This window comes from Phacochoerus africanus, chromosome 1 (assembly GCF_016906955.1).
Source record: "Phacochoerus africanus isolate WHEZ1 chromosome 1, ROS_Pafr_v1, whole genome shotgun sequence".
In the NCBI taxonomy this organism is placed as follows: Eukaryota; Metazoa; Chordata; class Mammalia; order Artiodactyla; family Suidae; genus Phacochoerus; species Phacochoerus africanus.
Window position 1 is genome coordinate 46,442,854 of NC_062544.1, and position 19,278 is coordinate 46,462,131.

The following is a 19,278-nucleotide window of genomic DNA, read 5'->3' on the forward strand; positions in this document are numbered from 1 at the left end:
AAATATGGTTATTTCTTTCCTTTTATTGGCTGAGTAATATATATGTACCACATCTCCTTTATTCATTCCTGTCATGGACATTTAGGTTGTTCCCATGTCTTGGCTATTGCATATAGTGCTGCAATGAACATTGGAGTATGTGTATCTTTTCGAGTCATGGTTTTCTCTGCATAGATGCCCAGGAGTGGGATTGCTGGATCAAATGGTAGATCTATCTTCAGTTTTCTGAGGACTCTCCATACCGTTTTCCACAGTGGTTGCACCAATTTACATTCCCATTAATTGTATACTTTTAAATAGGTGGATTGTATGGTATGTGAACTGTATATCAATAAAGCTATGTTTAAAAAAGCATAATAGAGGCAGATGACACACTTTGGGAAGATAAACTTAAATGCTATATAAAAAGTAACTGGGCTGGGGAGTTCCCGTTGTGGCTCAGTCGTTAACGAATCTGACTTGGGACCATGAGGTTGAGCTTGCGGGTTCGATCCGTGGCCTTGCTTGGTGGGTTGGGGATCCGGTGTTGCTATGGCTCTGGCGTAGGTCGGCGGCAACAGCTCTGATTAGACCTCTAGCCTGGGAACCTCCATGTGCCTCAGGAGAGGCCCTAGAAAAGAAAAAAATACAAAACAAAAAAGAAGTAACCAGGCTACATGCATAGAGTTGGAAAGGACCATAGTGCTGCATTAAGTAATCAAATTCTTCACAAAGTTGGAAGTTTTATTCCAAATTTTCTGATTTCTTGGGTATTTGTAAATTCTGCTTGTCACTTTGAATTTTCATGGAAGTATTGGCATTTTGTGCATAAGATCAGTGTGGTAGGTTGAATGATGACTGCAAAGATAAAAAGTTCTATCTCTAGAACCTGTAAATGTTACCTTCTATGGCAAAAGGGACTCTGCAGATAAGATAAATTAAGGATTTTGAGATGGGGAATTTATCCTGAATTATCTGGGTAAGCCCTAAATGCAATCATGATTGTCCTTATAAATGAGGCAGAAGGAGATAAGATTACAGAAGAGAAGGCAATGTGACCCCAGGCTAAGGAATGTCCCAAGAAGCTGAAGAGATAAGGAATTCTGCTTTGGGACCTCCAGAAGGAACCAGCTCCACCAACAAAAGATTTTAGCCCCATAAGTCTCAGAACTTCTGGTTTGTAGAACTGGAAGAGAATAAATTTGTCTTTTAAGTCATTCAATTTATGCTGACTTGTTAGGGTATCAGTAGGAACCTAAGACAATCAGCCATGCAGTATTGTGTCTAAGAGATTAAATGAACTTTGGGAGGAATTAAGAGGGGTTTACATTGGCAAAGTTCCTGAGCTGAGAATCAAACACATATCACAGCAGTGACCTGAGCTGCTGCAAGTGACCACGCCGGATCCTTAGCCTGCTATACCACAAGGGAACTCCAGATTCTTTATATTCAGTGTCTAAATAGTGGTTGCTTGCAAGGTCTATTTACTTCTTCCTGGTATAATTATTTACCACTTTTAAGTGGTGATTCTTCATTTTAAATCTTGCTTTAAATTTTTATCTTTATTATTCCAAGACCCAACAAATCCTTTTTGGAAGAAGTGAGTTATATTTTTAGAATAAGTCTTTGCTCCCCCAACTTCATTCTGACCTTTTCCATTCATGAATTTTCTGCTAGCAGCTTCATGTCCAGGCACCCCACTCTGGTGAAGTTCATCTTTTAGGACAGAGTAGTACTTTGTTTAGGTTTAGGAAGTAGAGAAAAGGAACTAGGCTAAATTACAGGTGGGGGGGTGTGTGTGTCAAGGCCACCACTTGAGGGGAGAGCGGAAGTACAGGGCTTAAAGAATTTTAAGGTGAGGCAAGAATTATTGGAGGCAGTAAATGAGCAAACAGTGTTTCTGATTACCCCTGCAGAATTCATTGTCTGGATGGCTCTACTTTCTCTGGAAAAAGGAGTGTCCATGGTTTAAGAGTTACTTCTTAGGAAAGATACCATCTCTCAGCTACTAAGGAATACTATACTCGAGGCTAGAATGCAGCAACATTACTATTTCCTACTTTGGAGTTGGGGTATGGGAAAGAGAAGTAATAAAATGTTCTTATACTCTAGTGGTATCATAATTCCACTGTGAGAAATGTTATCTCCAGGACAGATGTGATTTTATAAGCAAACATATATAAATATTCACGGCAATATTTATAACAATAAAATCTAAAAGAGGGATTTGTTAACATACTATGTTAATACAGAGACTTACATAGCCATTAAACATTTATGGGGAGTTTCAGGAAAGGGTGAACTTAATATATTGAGTGTGCATGATAAAGAAACCAGTAAAGACAGTAATCTTCTGCACATGATGAACAAATGAAAAAGGAGTAGATAGGAATAGCCATCTACTATGTTGGCTTTCCTGGATGTTAAAATTTGGGAGACCAAGTTGCAAAAATGCATCTGTTTTTGTTTCCTGCAAGTAACAATTTAACAAAACTTTCCTCCCAAAAAATCAGGCTAGCCAGTCCTCTTTATGGAATTGTAGAGTATGGACTGTCAAAAAAAAAAAAATTCTCCTTGCTTTTTATAAGCAACAGTGACAGCCTTTTCCTTCAGAGTATGTGTAGTAATACAATTGCCACATGAGTTCATACATATTTTCTTGAGCATCTGGAAGACAGTCCTTTTTACTGAGAGCAAAGGCTGTACTATATTAACGAGATCATGTCTTATTCAAGACTGCAGCCTTTTACTTGGCATACAGTAGGGGTAGATTGAATGCAATGTAACCTTTACACTTTTTTTTTTTTTTTATCTAAAGGGGTACGTTGGGGTAGTTACTGGAATCAACTATAAGCTGAGGCCAGAACTTCAGAACTTCATGTAGCAAGTAGTATATTATCAGTTCATACCAACATAAGTTAACCTCTTTCCTCTGCATAAGGGTGGACACATTAACATCCCAAAGATTAACATAATTGGAAAAATGTGCTCCATATGGTGTTCTGAAACTTTAGGTTTTTACAAAAATCCTTTTCCAAAAGGAAATATGATTCTTCTAACATCACACTCAACAAAGTTTTTCATGGTGCCAGTCAGAATGAATATGCAAATGGTGTGGAATGGCGTGAGTACTATGGTGTAGCCTCTGGAAATTTTCCATTACAAGTTCATTTCCTCACTTACTCCTAGAGGTAACATGAGTTGTATTTATTCTGATGACCTGTTCAGGATTCTTTTTCTCTAAGGTTAGCTTTTAAAGGAAGGCAGAAGCCAACTGCTCCTGAGTGGTCACCTTCTCTTGCATAGAAACTCACAGGCCACTTCAGAGCCTTACTTGACAGTGGTCTAGACATATCAGTAAGGCAGTGGACCAAAAGGTATTTCTTTGCTAACTTTTTTTCTTTTTAGGGCCACATCCGCTGGCATATGGAAGTTCCCAGGCTAAGGGATGTAATCAGAGCTGTAGTGGTTGGTCTATGCCACAGCCACAGGAACGCCAGACCCAGCCATGTCTGTGACCTACACCATAGCTCGCATCAATGCCGGATCCTTGGCCCACTGAGCAAGGCCAAGGATTGAACCTGCAACCTCATGGTTTTTGGTCAGATTTGTTTCCACTGTGCCATGATGGAGACTCCTTTTTTTGCTAACTCTTATTTGCAATATGCTTATATAGAGAGAGGAAAAAAGTTCAAACAGTTCTTTGGGTGAATTGCTTTTGCTAGCAAGTTTGAGAGGCTTTAACTTCTGCAGTTATAACTAATTGTACAACAGGTTTATGGTAGATCACAACTAAAATCCAGCTCAAAATCTTTTTTAAATTTTTTTTTCTAGGGCTACACCTGCAGCACATGGAGATTCCCAGGCTTGGGGTTGAATCAGAGCTGTAGCCGCTGGCCTATGCCAGAGCCACAGCAACACAAGATCTGAGCTGCATCTGCAAACTACACCACAGCTCACAGCAACGCTGGATCCTTAACCCACTGAGCAAGGCCAGGGATTGAACCCGCAACCTCATGGTTCCTAGTCGGATTTGTTAATCACTGAGCCACAATGGGAATTCCATCAAAGTGTGTGTGTGTGTGTGTGTGTGTGTGTGTGTGTGTGTGTTTTGGTCTTTTTAGGGCTGCATCTGCAGCATATGGAGGATCCCAGGCTGGGGGTCAAATGGAGCTGCACCTGCTGGCCTACACCACAGCCACAGCAATACCAGATTTGAGCCATGTCTGCAACTTATACCACAGTTCACTGCAATGACAGATCCTTAACCCACTGATCGGGGTCAGGGATTGAACCCACACCCTCATGGATACTAGTTGGGTTTGTTACCTCTGAGCCACAATGGGAACTCCTCAAAAATCTCTTCTAAACCTACACATGTTTGACCTAACAGCATGCCAAAAACACTCAAAATTGGATCTAATGGCTAGATGCTATTAAGTTTAGTTAATTCTTGCATAGGTAAAAACTCACTGTAATTTCTTCAGAACTATGATTTCTTATTTACACACTGCCCTGTCTATAAATTGCTAAACAAAATTAAGCTCTGTACTGACTGCATGTATATTTATACACCTTTAGTTCCTTCAAAAAATCCTCTGACCATAGGAATTTTCATTTTGCAGCCAAGGAAACAGGTTCAGAGATGAGATTCCCCACATCACGTGGCTCGCCAGTCTGGAGTCCCCTCTAAGAGTGCTACACTCCCTTCTGGGTTTATCTACACATCTAGGGTGAATTCCACGGATATCTCACAGAACTGTTTTGGAAACCCTGGGGAAGCTTATTTTATGGAAATTTCCTGAGGATATAGAAGGTGCCAAGTTAGGAGGAAAATAAAAACTCAATCCCCAAAACAACTGGTAGAAGCAGTCTTTTCAGAAAGATTTCAGTTGATGAAGTTGACTCCTGAAACATTATTTGGAAGATCTTCACACAAGTGAGTGCAATCCTTGATCCTCAAATGCTGGAGGGGTAGGGAGTGGGGCACCTAAGTCACTTGAGCCTGATAAGATGGGTGTGCCTAGCACTGCTCAGTTGGCTCTCATAACCTTCGAAAAAAATCGAGTATTTGTATCTAGACTCTAGTCTGATTCAGGCTCCAGGCCCCCAACCCACAAGCTTAATGACGTACTGAAATCCCAGTGACAACTTCCACATTACTTACTAGGAAATGCACACATTTCAAGTGCATCTGCTAGTAGATACTTACACCGTTTGTAATGACACTGGGTCACAAACACTATTACTTGGGTCTTTTCAGAGCCCTTCTTTTTTCTTCAGGGGCAATAGACTTGGGCAGAGTGTAACTGGACACAAAGCACGCAAAGATCTGACCAGCTCCTGCTTCCTGGGTGTCTCAAGCCCACAACCGACTTAAACAGGGTCCTTCAACTTTTTTTTCCTTTTCATTTCACGTTGGTGAAGAGCGAATTCTCCTGGGGCAATTTAGCCTTCTGGTAAAAGGGAGTCTCCTGGGTTACCTCTGGCCGCGCTGTGCAGGGCTTCCGTATACCCCAGGGACAGCAGGCTGGAGCTGTCTGCCTTCTCAGCTTCACATTCTGAAGATGATGGGCCGCCCCCTAGTCACAGGCTTGTCAGTTCAGTATACCTTCTTAAATTTCCTAACCGACGGTGCAGTCCCGAGGCCGCAGGGCCTTTGGGAAAGCCCTCTGGACAGGGGCATGAAGTATCGGTGGCTGCTAAGCCTTCCACGTTTCAGCGAGAGCTTCCTACGGGGTGGTGGGAGGAGAGACGAAGGCTCTCCTGCCCTGGAGTACAGTTTGGCTCCGATCCACCCAACTTGGAGGCTACAGAAGCACACAGAACTCGGGCGGCGGTAGCACAGGCCGATTTTCTGCTCTTCTCCGCACGCTCTTCCGCCCGCGCCACCCTAGCCTCCGCCCCTCCGCCCTCCTCACAGGAACCAGCGCCCTCACCGCTCCCGCGCTTCTCCACTGCCACCCGCAGTGGCCTGCCTTTTATAGGAGTTGTAGCCAATGGGGACTCGCCTTGCCTTCTGCCCGCCCGCCTGGCCAATCGCCGCGCCCCTTGTGTAATCTTCGGCTCTTCGGCTGCTCTCGGCTATTTTCGTTGTTGCTGGCTTTTTCAGGGGCTGCTCGTTCGCAGCCAGAGACGCTTCTTTTTTTTCCGGGTTCGGAGCCGTTCCGGATGCTCTAGGGTGCCGGATGTCTGATCTCCGGATAACTGAGGCGTTTCTGTACATGGATTATCTGGTAGGTGTGGGGCAGGGGTGGCGTGTCGCCTCTCGGATCCCTATGTGCACGATGTCCCTCCGCCTGGGGGAACAGCGTTTTTGCTTTCTTTCTTTGGGATGGGATGCCTTTTGGGTTCTTGCTCCCTCTGCCAGCTCTTGAGCTGTGCCGGGATTCGGCGGGGCGGCAGCCGAGCCGGCGGGGCCGCAGCTAGGAAGAGGGTGGTGAGGCTGACAGGTAAAGGTGCGGCCCGGACCAGCGGTGCCGCGAGGCGAGGGGCGCGCCGAGGTGGGGGGGTCCCTGAGAGATGAAGCCGCGGTAGTGGGGCGTCCCCTGCCAGCGGTCAGGTTCTTTGCTTCTCGCTGCGCTCCTGCAGAGGACTTTCTGAGGAAGCAGGAGTTTTCCTCTCTCCCTTTAGCAGAACTCCAGGTGCTATTAAAGAACCATAACTAGAATGGCTTACTAAGTGCCCGGCAGCCCGGTCATTTGGTCGTTATTAGATCTCTAAAGCTATGACCTGGGTCGCAGCAAGGTTTTAAAAACACATTACCATAAAGTAGACGGGACTAAACTACATCGCAGCCTGGCTGGAACTGGACTGGAGAGGGGCAGGCATTGCTTCCCAGTTCCTGCCGTGGATGCATGCCACTTTTACCCTGTGCACGGATTGGATCCTACCTGTGCTTTTTTAGGCCAGGCTTGTGCTGAGTTCATGTGGGAAAAGTGTTGGCCCAAAGCTGGAACTGAACATTACTTGAAGAATGGACTTGTTTTGTGTGTGTGTGTGTGGAATTGTGCAAGCACCATGTATTGTTCCAGAAATTGTTTTTACCCAGAGCTGCGTGTTTGTGTTTCTCATTGACATTGGCTGTTTTCGATCCTAAACAATTACCAGGTTTACTTTGTTAGCCAGAACCGCTATTGCAATGCAGAGTTGAAGTAGATGGTTAAAAACTGACTGTGCTGTCTCGTTGGGCACAAGCAGTTGGTTTCTGACTGCAGATTGGCCTGGCAGAGATTTGCTAGTGCCTTCTAGGAATTAACGTTTAATGTTGTACTAAGAAAGACTGAATGCTTTCATGGTCAAGAAATGCTGGACAAGGACTGCTTCTGTAATGCTGCCTTGTATTTGGGTTATTTCCCCTAAAGCTTCCTGATCTGATGGTTTTGTGGGGAGCAATGGTGAATGCAGTTAACGCATGACCTTGTAAACAGAGGGGAGTCAAAAATTCTGAGTTCAAATTCTGTTTTGATCATTTGTTGATGTAGGAAACTTCCTCTTTGTGATAAAGGGACATTATCCTTCCACTACTGGAGCGGGTTAAGGGGTTGGTAATATAGTTAGGAGCTATCTTTAAAATGCAAAGTGCAGTCATTGTAGGTTAGGAGAGTTGGCAAACGTTACTTAAAGATTTTTCTGAATTTAACCTATTTTGTAGTTTGTTCTGTAAAATACAGTTCTGTGGTTTTGTTTTGTAGTCTGCTAGAATTAAAGCCAAAGTTTGTTGAGGCTATTTATCAAATAAGACATGGCCGCATTACCTATACTATTGAAAGCTAATTTTGGAGACTTAAGTAGTTCCTAAAAAGGGAGTAGATCTGATTGTTTTATTATCTTATTTACTGGGTGAGTTTTAAATTTGCAAATTGCGTCACAAAGCTGTCTTTGGGGTGCCAAAGCTGTTAGAGGGGAAAACAATTGGAAGAGTCTGTTTACTCAGGTTAATTTCTGGATGGAGAGTTTAAGGGTGGGTGGATGAATGTGGGGCTCTACTTTACCTTAAAAGCAGACTAATTTTTTTTGTCAGTTTCCTCACAACATTGTGTCAAGATCAGTGAGTCTCAAATTGACATGGCTTTTTAAATTTTTACCTCTATGCCCCCACATACCCTATGCATTCCTACTTGAAAAAAAATCATTTTGTCCCCTTAAATATGATTTTATTTATTTATTTATTTTTTTTTTGGTCTTTTTAGGTCTGAACCCGAGGCAAATGGAGACTCCCAGGCTGGGGGTACAATTGGAGCTGTAGCTGCTGGCTACAGCCACAGCAACGCTGGATCCGAGCCATGTCTGCGACCTATACCACAGCTCACGGCAATGCCACATCCTTAACCCACTCACTGAGCAAGGCCAGGGATTGAACCTGCGTCCTCACAGATGCTAAATATGATTCTTAAATATGATCTTTTTTTTAAAATTCAGAAGTGCAGTGAAACAGTCTCACCAAAATTATTTGGCTAATCATTGGCAGTGAGAAAAAAAACCTGTTAAAGGAAATAAGTCCATTCTTATGAGCATGCCAAGTATCTGCTGTGAAAACATTGAAGGAAATCCTTAAACTTGAAGTTAAAAGGAAACAGTCCTCCTGAGGTGGTCTTCTGTGTTTAATTTTGCTTATCAGCTCTCAAGAGAAAATATTTCACACATCTTTCTTTTCTTCTTACTTTTCAGACTCATTTGCTAGCATATACTCTGGGTATGGTATTTATTAAAAACCAGTTTCTAAAAAATGAAATTTTTGTTGGATCTTACTTTGAAAATCGACTCCCAAGTTCTTTTATCTCTTCCAGAGAAAATACACTCCTTTTATTCTGACTTTGACTCTAGATTTTGCTGAGCTTGTGGACTAGAGTAAGTGCCCTGTCCATGCATTGATAGGAGTAATGTGTGTGCTGTCTTTTCTTCTCTTTTCTTTTAAATTGGTGTTTTTGATTTCTTGCTGTTGCTGTTTGGAAGCTGGAAGAGGGAGCTGTGTGTGTGTGTATCGTCCGTTGTTCTTTGGGCTGGATGGCATCACTTAACCTTTTTTATTTGGAGGAGAGTGGAAAGGAAGGGAAATGAGAGAGAGGTAGAGGTGCTATTTTTAACAGTTTTCATTAAGGTTGAGGATATTAGAACAGATGGGGAAGCCCTCTGATCCTTGTGGCTGCTGTTTCTTAAAAGAAATACTCTTAATTGGAGGTGACATAAGGTGAGGGACAGAGATAGTGACAATATTAGGACAGAGGTTTTTTTTGTCTTTTTGCCTTTTCTAGGGCCACTTCTGCAGCATATGGAGGTTCCCAGGCTAGGGGTCTAATCAGAGCTGTAGCCACCAGCTTACACCACAGCCACAGCAACGCGGGATCCGAGCCGCGTCTGCAACCTACACCACAGCTCATGGCAACACCGGATCCTTAACTCACTGAGCAAGGCCAGGGATCGAACCCGAAACCTCACGGTTCCTAGTCGGATTCGTTAACCATTGCGCCATGACAGTAACTCCAGGACAGAGTTTTTATTGATTTCAGTTTAGGGGAATAATGGTAATGCTAATCCTAAATAATTATATGTATTACTCCTTGCCGAGTCTTTATTTGCTGAATTGAATGAATTTGAGACGAGAAGGGACAGTTCTACTCTCCAGTTTCTAAGCTAAGGCAAGATAAAATCTGTTTGGATTAGGTGTTTTGCTCTGGGGAATGCAAAATGTATCTTTTAACTTGAAGATTATCAAGATATAATTGGTTTAACCTGGGTGGCTGTTTTGATGTAAAAGTCTGTTTTCCAGCTGACAAGGGAATCTGCCTGACAGGACACATATCTTTTTTCCCATTTTTATGGTGGACTTTAAGGGCCTTGTTCACACCTGTCAGGTCTGTGGGTAAAGATTTTGCTGCTATTCCAACAGGCGATACCAGCATCTTTCTCTCTCCTGACAGGTAGAACTAGTAAAACAAAGTGTGGAGCTTTTTGAAGAAGGTAGGAGAAAATCGTCAAGTTAAAATGAAAGAGAAAAACATGTGTACCAAGTGGACAAGATCACCTTCTAGATTTCCTTTCAGTTTAAGATCCTTTGTGCCCTGACTCATGTTGATTGGTCTGGATTTCACCCTTTTTCCTCCTCTGCCATCAAACAATAGCAATAATATTTATTTATGCTTTGTGTAATGCTGCTGCTGATGACATGAGATAACAGAAAGTGATTTATAAATAGTATATTGCTTTTCAGGTGTAAGACGCTGATGTACTATGGTTACCTTGCTGTTACTGTTATACCTCCTGTGGAATGACTATTAGAGCTCAGTGGTAAATATTGGGCTTCTTTTTAAATTAGTCTCAGTATGAGGAAAGGTTTAGCGAACAATCAGTACGCAGGAAGTCACAAGACTCTAGAGGATTTTTTAATATCTGAAAATAAAACCACATTCTGATATTTTCCTTAATCCACTTAATATTTATGGAACCCTTGCTTTGTGTGTGATGCTGAGTCATGGTGGATGCACAGCTGGGATCCCCATGGCTATATGATTGGCAGGCAGATGATGACTCAGCAACCTGTGGCAGGACAGTTGTGTGGGTACATGGGGGAGGAGGCAGCTTCTAATGTGCTCCTTGGCTTTGTGGTAGGTTTCTCCTATGTTTGTTTGTTTGTTCGTTTTTTTCTCTTTAGGTCTGCACCAGCGGCATAGGGAAGTTCCCAGACTAGGGGTTCAATCGGAACAACAGCCATCCACCTATGCCACGGCCACAGCAATGCTAGGTCTGAGCTGCATCTGTGACTACACCACAGCTCACGGCAAGGCTGGATCCTTAACCCACTGATCGAGGCCAGGGATCAAAACTGCATTCTCATGGATACTAGTCAGGTTTGTTACTGCTGAGCCACAACAGGAACTCCTGCAAAGCTAGGCTTCAAACTATGACAACTAAAAGTGTGTCATTGGTCTTGGATGCTAACTGTCAGATAATGATCATTGCACATGTGTGTTGGGTTTGAGGTCTCATGAGGCCAGGATTCTAGGTTTCCTCCTTATAGAGGCTGGTGAATTTGGCCTAATTTCTTGGTCATAGGCAGTCACTCTCATTAATAAAAATTTTGTGTGTCAATGGGAAGCATCAGGTGAGAGAAGATAAGTGGATTAGCACAAATCCATCACCATTTGCAGAATGCAAACCAGCTAATGAACCAAGAACAGAAACCTGTGATATACACAGAGCCCTCAGGTACTAGGTTCTAAATGAGCGCATTGGAAAGGAGGAGGGATTGCACATTTGTGACTTTATCTGATGGTGTCTCAAAAGTGTGCTGTTTTTAACTCTGAATCACTAAGACCATTATAACTTATATGTTCTATGATCACACTGACCTAAAATAACGAGATAGGCAAGCATTTTTAATCTTAACTGCAACTGGCTTAGTCATGTAGATATTCTTTTTTTGATAAATCTTAAGATAAAAGTAATCAGAATGCAAACAGTTTTCATAGAAAAAATTTTACAAAGATCTATACCATTAGGCAGGGACTGCAATACAAAGGCGGTAGCTCTGGTTCTGGACCTTCTATTGTCCCAGGCTTGTTGCATGAGTCCTAAGAGAGGACCCATGGGGACAGGAGTCACACCCTCTGGGAGCTTGGATTCTGAAGGACACCTCAGCCATGTGCCTGTAGGTGTGCTGGGGGTGGGGGAGAATCAATTAACACTTATTGAGCACTTTCTGTATGCTAGATAATGTGTTTTCCACTGGTACTGCATTAAACCCAGGCTCAGAGAGGTTGTACAATTTTCCCAAGTTCACACAGCTGGCAAGTAATAGAGCTGGGATTGTGGCCCCAGAATCCTCCCTCTTCACTGCCTTCTTTGCTGGTTGGTGTTAAAGCTGTTGGGTTGCATTTGAAATTTAGACAGTGTATTTCATGTAAATTCCATGCTGCTGCTTGAGTAAAGAAACAATGGGTTGGGAGCAGGCTGACTGATGTTCCCCATGTATTTGAGGGCTTGGCTCAGCCTAATGACTGTTAAGGAAAAAGCTGGATGGAAAGAACTGGGTTGAGTCCTGACCTTCCTGCCCTGTGATGTTCTGACTCTGGTGACTGAGGTGACCTGCAGTATCTAATGTTTCATCAAGTGACCACATATGGGTTTCCAGGCAACCCTGATTCTCAGCTCCCTAGTGTCACTTCAAGGGTACCTTCAGAGCCACAGGCCCTAGTCATCTTTTGAAAAAGTCCCTGAGACCGGGGGTCTATCCATCAGTTTATTTGAAGTCTGCTCAGCTCCTTAACCAAGTGCTGCCTGGGAAGTGGGGCTGTGCTGGCTTGACGTGGGGCCTCAAGTAGCCTTTTGCATATGGAATTCAGATGGGCAAAGTCTGATGATATTAATTCTAAAGGATTTGTTTTTTGAGGTAGACTAGAAGGAGAGAGAGATTTTTAGGGAACGTTTAGTAACTGCGTTTTTGTTAACAAATGCTTATCAGGTCTCACAAATTGAGTTAATGATAGGCTTTTATTTTGGAGCCTGGGGGTCCTGTAGTTATGCTGTGGTTCTGCCCCTGGCTTCTTCCTCAAATACCTCTGGTGTTTGGTTGAATCTAAGAAGCCCAGTTCTTGTTGACCCTCATTTCTGCACATATCTGCAAAAATGAGTACATTTACTCCTAGCAGGGCTGACTTCATGAGCATTTTGCTTAGAGGGGTACCCTCGCTTAGCTTAATGCTCAGATGGTTACCCATCTTAACTTTGGGTGCTTCACAAATCTTTTCATTGTCCAATCTGTGACCTTTATCAGTGCAAGGTCCTTGGCCATCTTGATCATTCTTTTATCACCAGTGTTTAGTCTGGTGCAAATAGGGAACCATGTAACCAAGTATAGTGCAAAGTGTTTTACTTTGCATCACCTAACTTAATCCTCTTAACGGTCCTATTAATTAGATACTACAGACTTATACAAGACGTATAGATTGAGAAAAGGGGAAGCTTGAGGCGCTGAGGTGGAGTATTGGCCAGGATCATGTAACCGGTGGAATGTCGGGACTGGACTATGAGCCCAGCCCGGTAGGTTCCAAGCTGATGCCTGAAAGTGTTTTTCAGTACTGCCTACTTAGCAATAATGAATAGTGTTGAGAGGATGAGTGAGAGATGCCATGATTCAGATACAGGGCTGGAAATTGAGAGGCCACTTGATTGCTGCCATCACCTGGTCACCTGGGAGAAGCCCTTGAGGGGACTCAGTGATGGCCCTGCTACAGTTGGGGAAGTACGTGGATTTGCGCCTTAAGTTGAGAGATTGCTCACTGATTTTTGCTTTCATTTGTTTACCCACTCTTGCTTTCACCCTTGTGCATAAGTGTTGGTGCTCTGCTCTGTGGCTCACAGCCAAACACGTGACATGATTTTTAATAGTAACTAACCACGTCAGAAGGTGGATTTGCAGGACCATGACCTTTATCAGGTTCCTTTGTATATAGGTTTGCTGGGTACTATTTTGACTTCTGGATTGCCTCTTTGAGGGTTGAGGGCTCAGATCCTAGCAATTGTGGCCATGTCCCTCCCAAGAGGGATTCCCAGGGGTCCTTGTTTCAATAGGAGAGCTACTTCTCTGGCCTGTCAGGGGGAAGCAATGACAGTCTGGAGCCGTCCCAGGACCATTGATTAAGGCACAGAAGATCCGCATCTGTTCCTAGTCAACCTGCACATGGAGTCAGGAGCTAAAGTGAAGTACAATTCTTTTGAAGCTTTATGTTTAATAAATACGAGTACAAGTAGAGAAAACAAGAAAACACACTTTTATTTACCTCCTTCCCTGATTGAAATTGTTAGCATTTTGCCGTTTTAACTTAAACTCTGTGTTCTTATAAAAAAAACTTTAGGGCAAAAGCCTTCTGCTCTCCCACTTTCTTCTGCTTCCCTTCTCAGTAGTGACAGCTCCCCTCAAACTAGTGGGTATCATCTTCATGTGTGTTTTTGTCTTTTTATCATATTTGCATGTGTACAGAATATATACTATTGTTTTATGTTAATGATTTTAAAGACAATAACATAACCACCCTTTGTGAAACTCATTTTATTTATTAATTTTTTTAAAAAATTTATTGAAGTATAGTTGATTTACAAGATTATGATAATTTCTGCTGTACAGCAAAAGAGATTCAGTTATACATGTACACACATCCATTCTCTTTCACATTCTTTTCCCACACAGGTTATTACAGAATATTTTTTTTTACAGAATAAAATACATATATTTAAACACAATTACATTCAAACAGATTATTATATCATGGATCTTAAATAGATTAAGTGTCTCCCTCTGGAGAAGTGGAATGGAAAATACGCTGAGACAAATAGGAAATTTATTCTATGCTTTATCCCATTTTGTATGGCTTTCATCTTTACTATTTAGTATTATCTATTACATTTCAATTTTTCTTTAAAAATTGGCATTATATTAAAATTGTGTATATTCAACTAAAATTTGTAGAGAAGAAAGCCTTATATACCATTAAATATTTTATATAGCATAATAAAAAGAATAACTGATAAGAATAACAAAAATAATACACCCTCTGAAAATAAGTAAAATAGAAAATACATAAACTGGTTAAAAAACATTGTAACTATATAAATATATCCTCACAGTTTGTTACATCTTATTGATTCTTCAATATAGGCATTATACCATTCTAGGTGATAAGACATTATAGACCTTACATTGTACCATGGAGAGAAATGGTTAATAATAATACAATTGTAGAACTGTATTTAATTGTACAGTTGCATTAATTATAATTATCATAAATTCTTTGGAGAGGAAATCAGAATCAGATCTAAGAAGACTTCAACATTCCAAGAATGATGTCAGATGACCCCCTTCATGGTGGATTATGCACTTATTTACTATGAGATATATTTCTTCTCCAGAGAGTCCTTGTTTGTGTATCAATTGTAGATTTTTGGTTTGATATGAGTCTATATGTATATGAGATTGTTTTAGGTTGTTGTTCTCTTAATTACAAGTTCATCTCCAGTGTTCTGCATTTGTATCCACCTCTTATGATTTCTGATTTTGGTGGATAATTGTGCATGGATGCTTTCGTATCTTTACTGTATATATGCCTTTACTATATATGGTGAGCCTTGTCATTTGTGGAATTTTTGTTTCCTGTTGCTCTCTTTTCTTTTCTGCCTAGAGAAGTTCCTTTAGCATTTGTTGTAAGGCTGGTTTAGTATTGTTGAATTCTCTCAACTTTTGCTTATCTGTGAAGGTTTTGATTTCTCCTTTGAATCTGAATGAGAGCCTTGCTGGGTAAAGTAATCCTGGTTGGAGGTTTTTTCCTTGTTAAGTATATCATGCCACTCCCTTCTGGCCTGCAGAGTTTCTGGTGAAAAATCTGCCCATAACCTTATTGGGGTTCCCTTGTATGTTACTTGTTTCTTTTCCCTACCTGCCTTCAAGATTTTCTCTGTCTTTAATTTTGGTCAGTTTGATTAATATGTGTCTCGGGGTGTTCCTCCTTGGGTTTATTTTATATGGTACTCATTGTGCTTCCTGGATTTGAGTGAGTGGTTCCTTTCCCATGTTAGGGAAGTTTTTGGCTATTATCTCTTGGAATATTTTTTCTGTCTTCTCTCTCTCTTCTCCTTCTGGCACCCCTATAATACGGATGTTGGTGCATTTATCATTGTACCAGAGTTCTCTGAGACTCTCTTCATTTGTTTTCAATCTTTTTTCTCTTTTCTGTTCTGCATCCATAATTTCTACTAATCTGTCCTCCACCTCGCTTATTCATTCTTCTGCCTCCTGTATTCTGCTGTTGGCTGCTTCTAATGAATTTTTTATTTCAGTTATTGTATTTTGCATCTCTTCTTGTTTAAGTTTTATATCTTGTATCTCTTTGCTCAGTGTTTCCTGTAAGTTATCCATCTTTGCCTCCAGTTTGTTTCCAGTGTCTTGCATCATCTTCCACATCAACAGTCTAAAGTCTTTTTCCTGGAGGCTAAGAATCTCCTCCTTGCTTAGCTGCTTTTCTGGGGTTTTTCCTTTCTCCCTCATCTGAGTTATAGTTCTCTGTCTTTTCATGTTTATAGGTTTTTGGTGTGGTGACCTTTTTACAGATAATAGAGTTGTAGCCTCTCTTACTTCTGGTGTCTGCCCCCCTTGTGGCTGAAGTCGGTGTGGGGGCTTGCTGTAGGCTTCCTGATGGGAGGGGCTGATGCTTGCCCACTGGTAGGTGGAGCTGATTCTAGTCCCTCTGGTGGTTGGGGCTTAGTCTCTGGATGGGATTGGAGGCAGCTGTGTGCCTGAGGGGTCTTTAGGTAGCCTATTTACTGAGGGGTAGGACTGTGATCCCACCTGAATTGTTGTTTGCCCTGGGGGTTCTCAGCCTGACTGATGGGTGGGGCCAGATTTTCCCAGAATGGCCACTTCCAGAGAAAGGCAGCTGCTGAATATTCCCGAGAGCTTTGCCTTCAATGTCCCTCCCTCACAACAAGCCACATTCACCCCTGTTTTCCCAGGATGTCCTCCAAGAACTGCAGTCAGGTTTGACCCAGATTCCCATGGAGCCCTCGCTCTGCCCTGGGACCCAGTGCATGTGAAAGTCCGTGTGCGCCTTTTAAGAATGGTGTCTCTGTTTCCCCCAGTCCTATGGAGCTCCTGTGCACAAGCCCCACTGGCCTTCAATGCCAGATGCTCCAGGGGCTCTTTTTCCCAGTGCCAGATCCCAGCATGTGAGGGTTTGATGTGGGGCTCAGAACTCTCACTCCTGTAGGTGAGTCTCTGAACCAGTTAGTTTTCAGTCTGGAGCTTCCCACCTGGGAGGTATGGGGTTGGTTATATCGTGAAATTGCCCCTCCTACCTCTTGATGTGGCCTCCTCTTTTTCTTCTGGAGTAGGGTATCTTTTTTAAAGTTTCCGGTCCATTTGGGTGGAGATTGCTCAGCCTTTAGTTGTGAATTGTGTTGTTTTTAGGAGAGAAGTTGAGCTCCAGTCCTTCTATTCCGTCATCTTAATACTCTCTTGTGAAACTCATTTTATTTCTCTAAAGTTTTCGAGATTAATAAATGTTAACTGTATGTATCAATAGACATTTATTTTGTATTTCCAGTTAGGATATTACCATTTCTGGTTTCATATGTAGAGATCTTATTTGGATTTTGTGAGAAGCTCAAAGAAAAGAGGTGTTTGTTTTGAGGCATGATTTTACGTGTGTACTTGTTTTCAGTACTACACAATGAATCATAAGTTGTTTAATGAAATTGTGTTATGTGCCTTTCAGTCTATTATGATTCATCAGCTTGTTTTATGGTTTGCAACAATTGTTTTGCAATCGTATTAACACATGTACATGTTTATATATATTCTTGCCTGTGTAGGGAATGAGATGATTTTGGTAACATTAAGGTAAAAGCTTAGGAAATTTGGAAAGCACAGCAAAGCACACAATGGAAAAAAATATATGTCTGTAGTTCAGGCACCTCACACAGAAGCAGTTAATAGTTTTCAATCCTGCATTATATTGAAGACAAGGTTTTATAACTTGCTCTTTACACTTAAACTGTTAAAACTTATCTTCTGCAACATTAACTTTCTTCATTATACCCATAAGCCATAATTTTCTTAAATAACCACCTTTTCACAGACTTTTTATGTTCTAATTTTTATTTTGTTAATGTTTGTTACAAATAATGTTGCAATAGATATTCCACAAACCTTGGGTATTTTATGATAGTGTATTGTGAAGAGCAGTAGTTTTGTTAATGGGTCTTAGTGCAAAAAAGAGGTTTCATTGCCACGTAAGTTTGGAAACTAGGTCAAACAAAGTTAAACAAGTTTGTTTATTGTATAGCCTTTAATATGCAAATGTACATGTATATCTATAAAAGGGAGAGTATTATGTGCAATGTTTCCAATCCTTTGGAGTATTTTATGATCAAGTTTTGGAAAAAGATTTTATGTAGGGTCAAAAGATAGGTGCATTTTAAAGCTTTGATATATTGAATAAATAAGTTAATATTTGTAATGCACCTAGAACCATGCCTGGGTATAATCAGCTGCTGTTAAGTCTAAGTTACGTAATAAAGCTGGTGATAATGCTAATTAACATTTATTGAGACTTTTATTCTGTCCTAGATTTTGCAGGAAGTGTTTAATATGCATTCACCATTCGTTGAGTCCTTTCAACAACCCTCTGAGAGGTGTAGGAGCTAGTATTCCTATTCTGTGGTTGAGGAAGCTGAGGCTGAGTAGGAATTGAGTAATCATAACTGCCTCAGTTGTTAGGACATTTAGTGACACATCCATAACCTTAATCTGTACCTGTTTTTATTATTGTGATAGAGAAGAAAAAGTTTGAAGGTCTGTATTTGATTCCCAGATATTCCACCTGTTAATTGCATGATATAAGGTATTTTCCAAATGCCAGTCCATAGCAAAATTGAAAAGCCAGAGTGTTGTAAAGGTTTAATTTATAGACTTAAAAAATGGATTATATCTTTCCAACTTCTTGTAGATATTTAGAATATATTGTCTATACTGATGATAGTGAACAATGGTCTTTCTCTCTCCAATTATTACCTGGCAGAATAAAACAATTCAGTTTTATTCTTGCAGAATAAAAAGATGACAGACCTTCCCCACTCTCAAATTTGTGTGTCTGGATGGGTGTGTGTATACATTTAGAATGTACTTATTTCTAAAACCCTCAATACTGGGAACCTAGTTTAAGACAGATTACTCTGAACCACAGTTTCCTCATTTGGAAAATTCAGATGGCATCAGAGCCCTCTGATGATTACTGATTATGTTTTTATTAATGCTAAAGTGCTGTTTTAAAAAAATCACATAATTTCTATACTGATTGAAGAGTCCATAGGACTCAATATAATGACGTCAGCAGAGGGAGAGGGCTCCAGTGCAGATAAAGTGAGTTTTTCTCTTGTGTATGTCTTAATCTTAACCCCTCACCCTCTTCGGTGACACCGTGGGGATTTTGTTAAATCTTGAAAAATGACAGTGTACAATTTTTGTGAAATAATGCAACTATATATTACGTAGGAGCACATTCTTTCTGGAATGTTTTAGGAGTTGGGCACCAAAAATTTGTAGTTGACCTTGGACAAAATGTGTTTTTTGGTCTGTTTTGCAGATTACACATATTGGGACTTGTCCCCCAAAGAATGTTAAGGTTCATGTTTACTATCACTTAATTTTTCTTTTTTCCTTTCTTCTCTGATTCAGGTTTTTTTAAGGTAACAATTATGACTATTAAATGAGAATCTTACTTACTAAAAAGTTTTAACCTAGGACTTTTTTTT

General features: G+C 41.1%; 1 protein-coding gene across 2 annotated transcripts in view; it reads left to right on the top strand.

The window, feature by feature from the left end:
- The first annotated feature begins 6,066 nt into the window (after positions 1 to 6,066).
- Positions 6,067 to 19,278, top strand: part of ARL15 (ADP ribosylation factor like GTPase 15) — a 446,735-nt gene continuing 433,523 nt past the window's right edge. For both annotated transcript variants that reach the window (XM_047762220.1, XM_047762299.1), the window contains exon 1: positions 6,067 to 6,215. In XM_047762220.1, the coding sequence (XP_047618176.1) occupies positions 6,168 to 6,215 (48 nt within the window). In that variant the 5' untranslated portion in view covers positions 6,067 to 6,167. The remainder of the gene's footprint in view (positions 6,216 to 19,278) is intronic.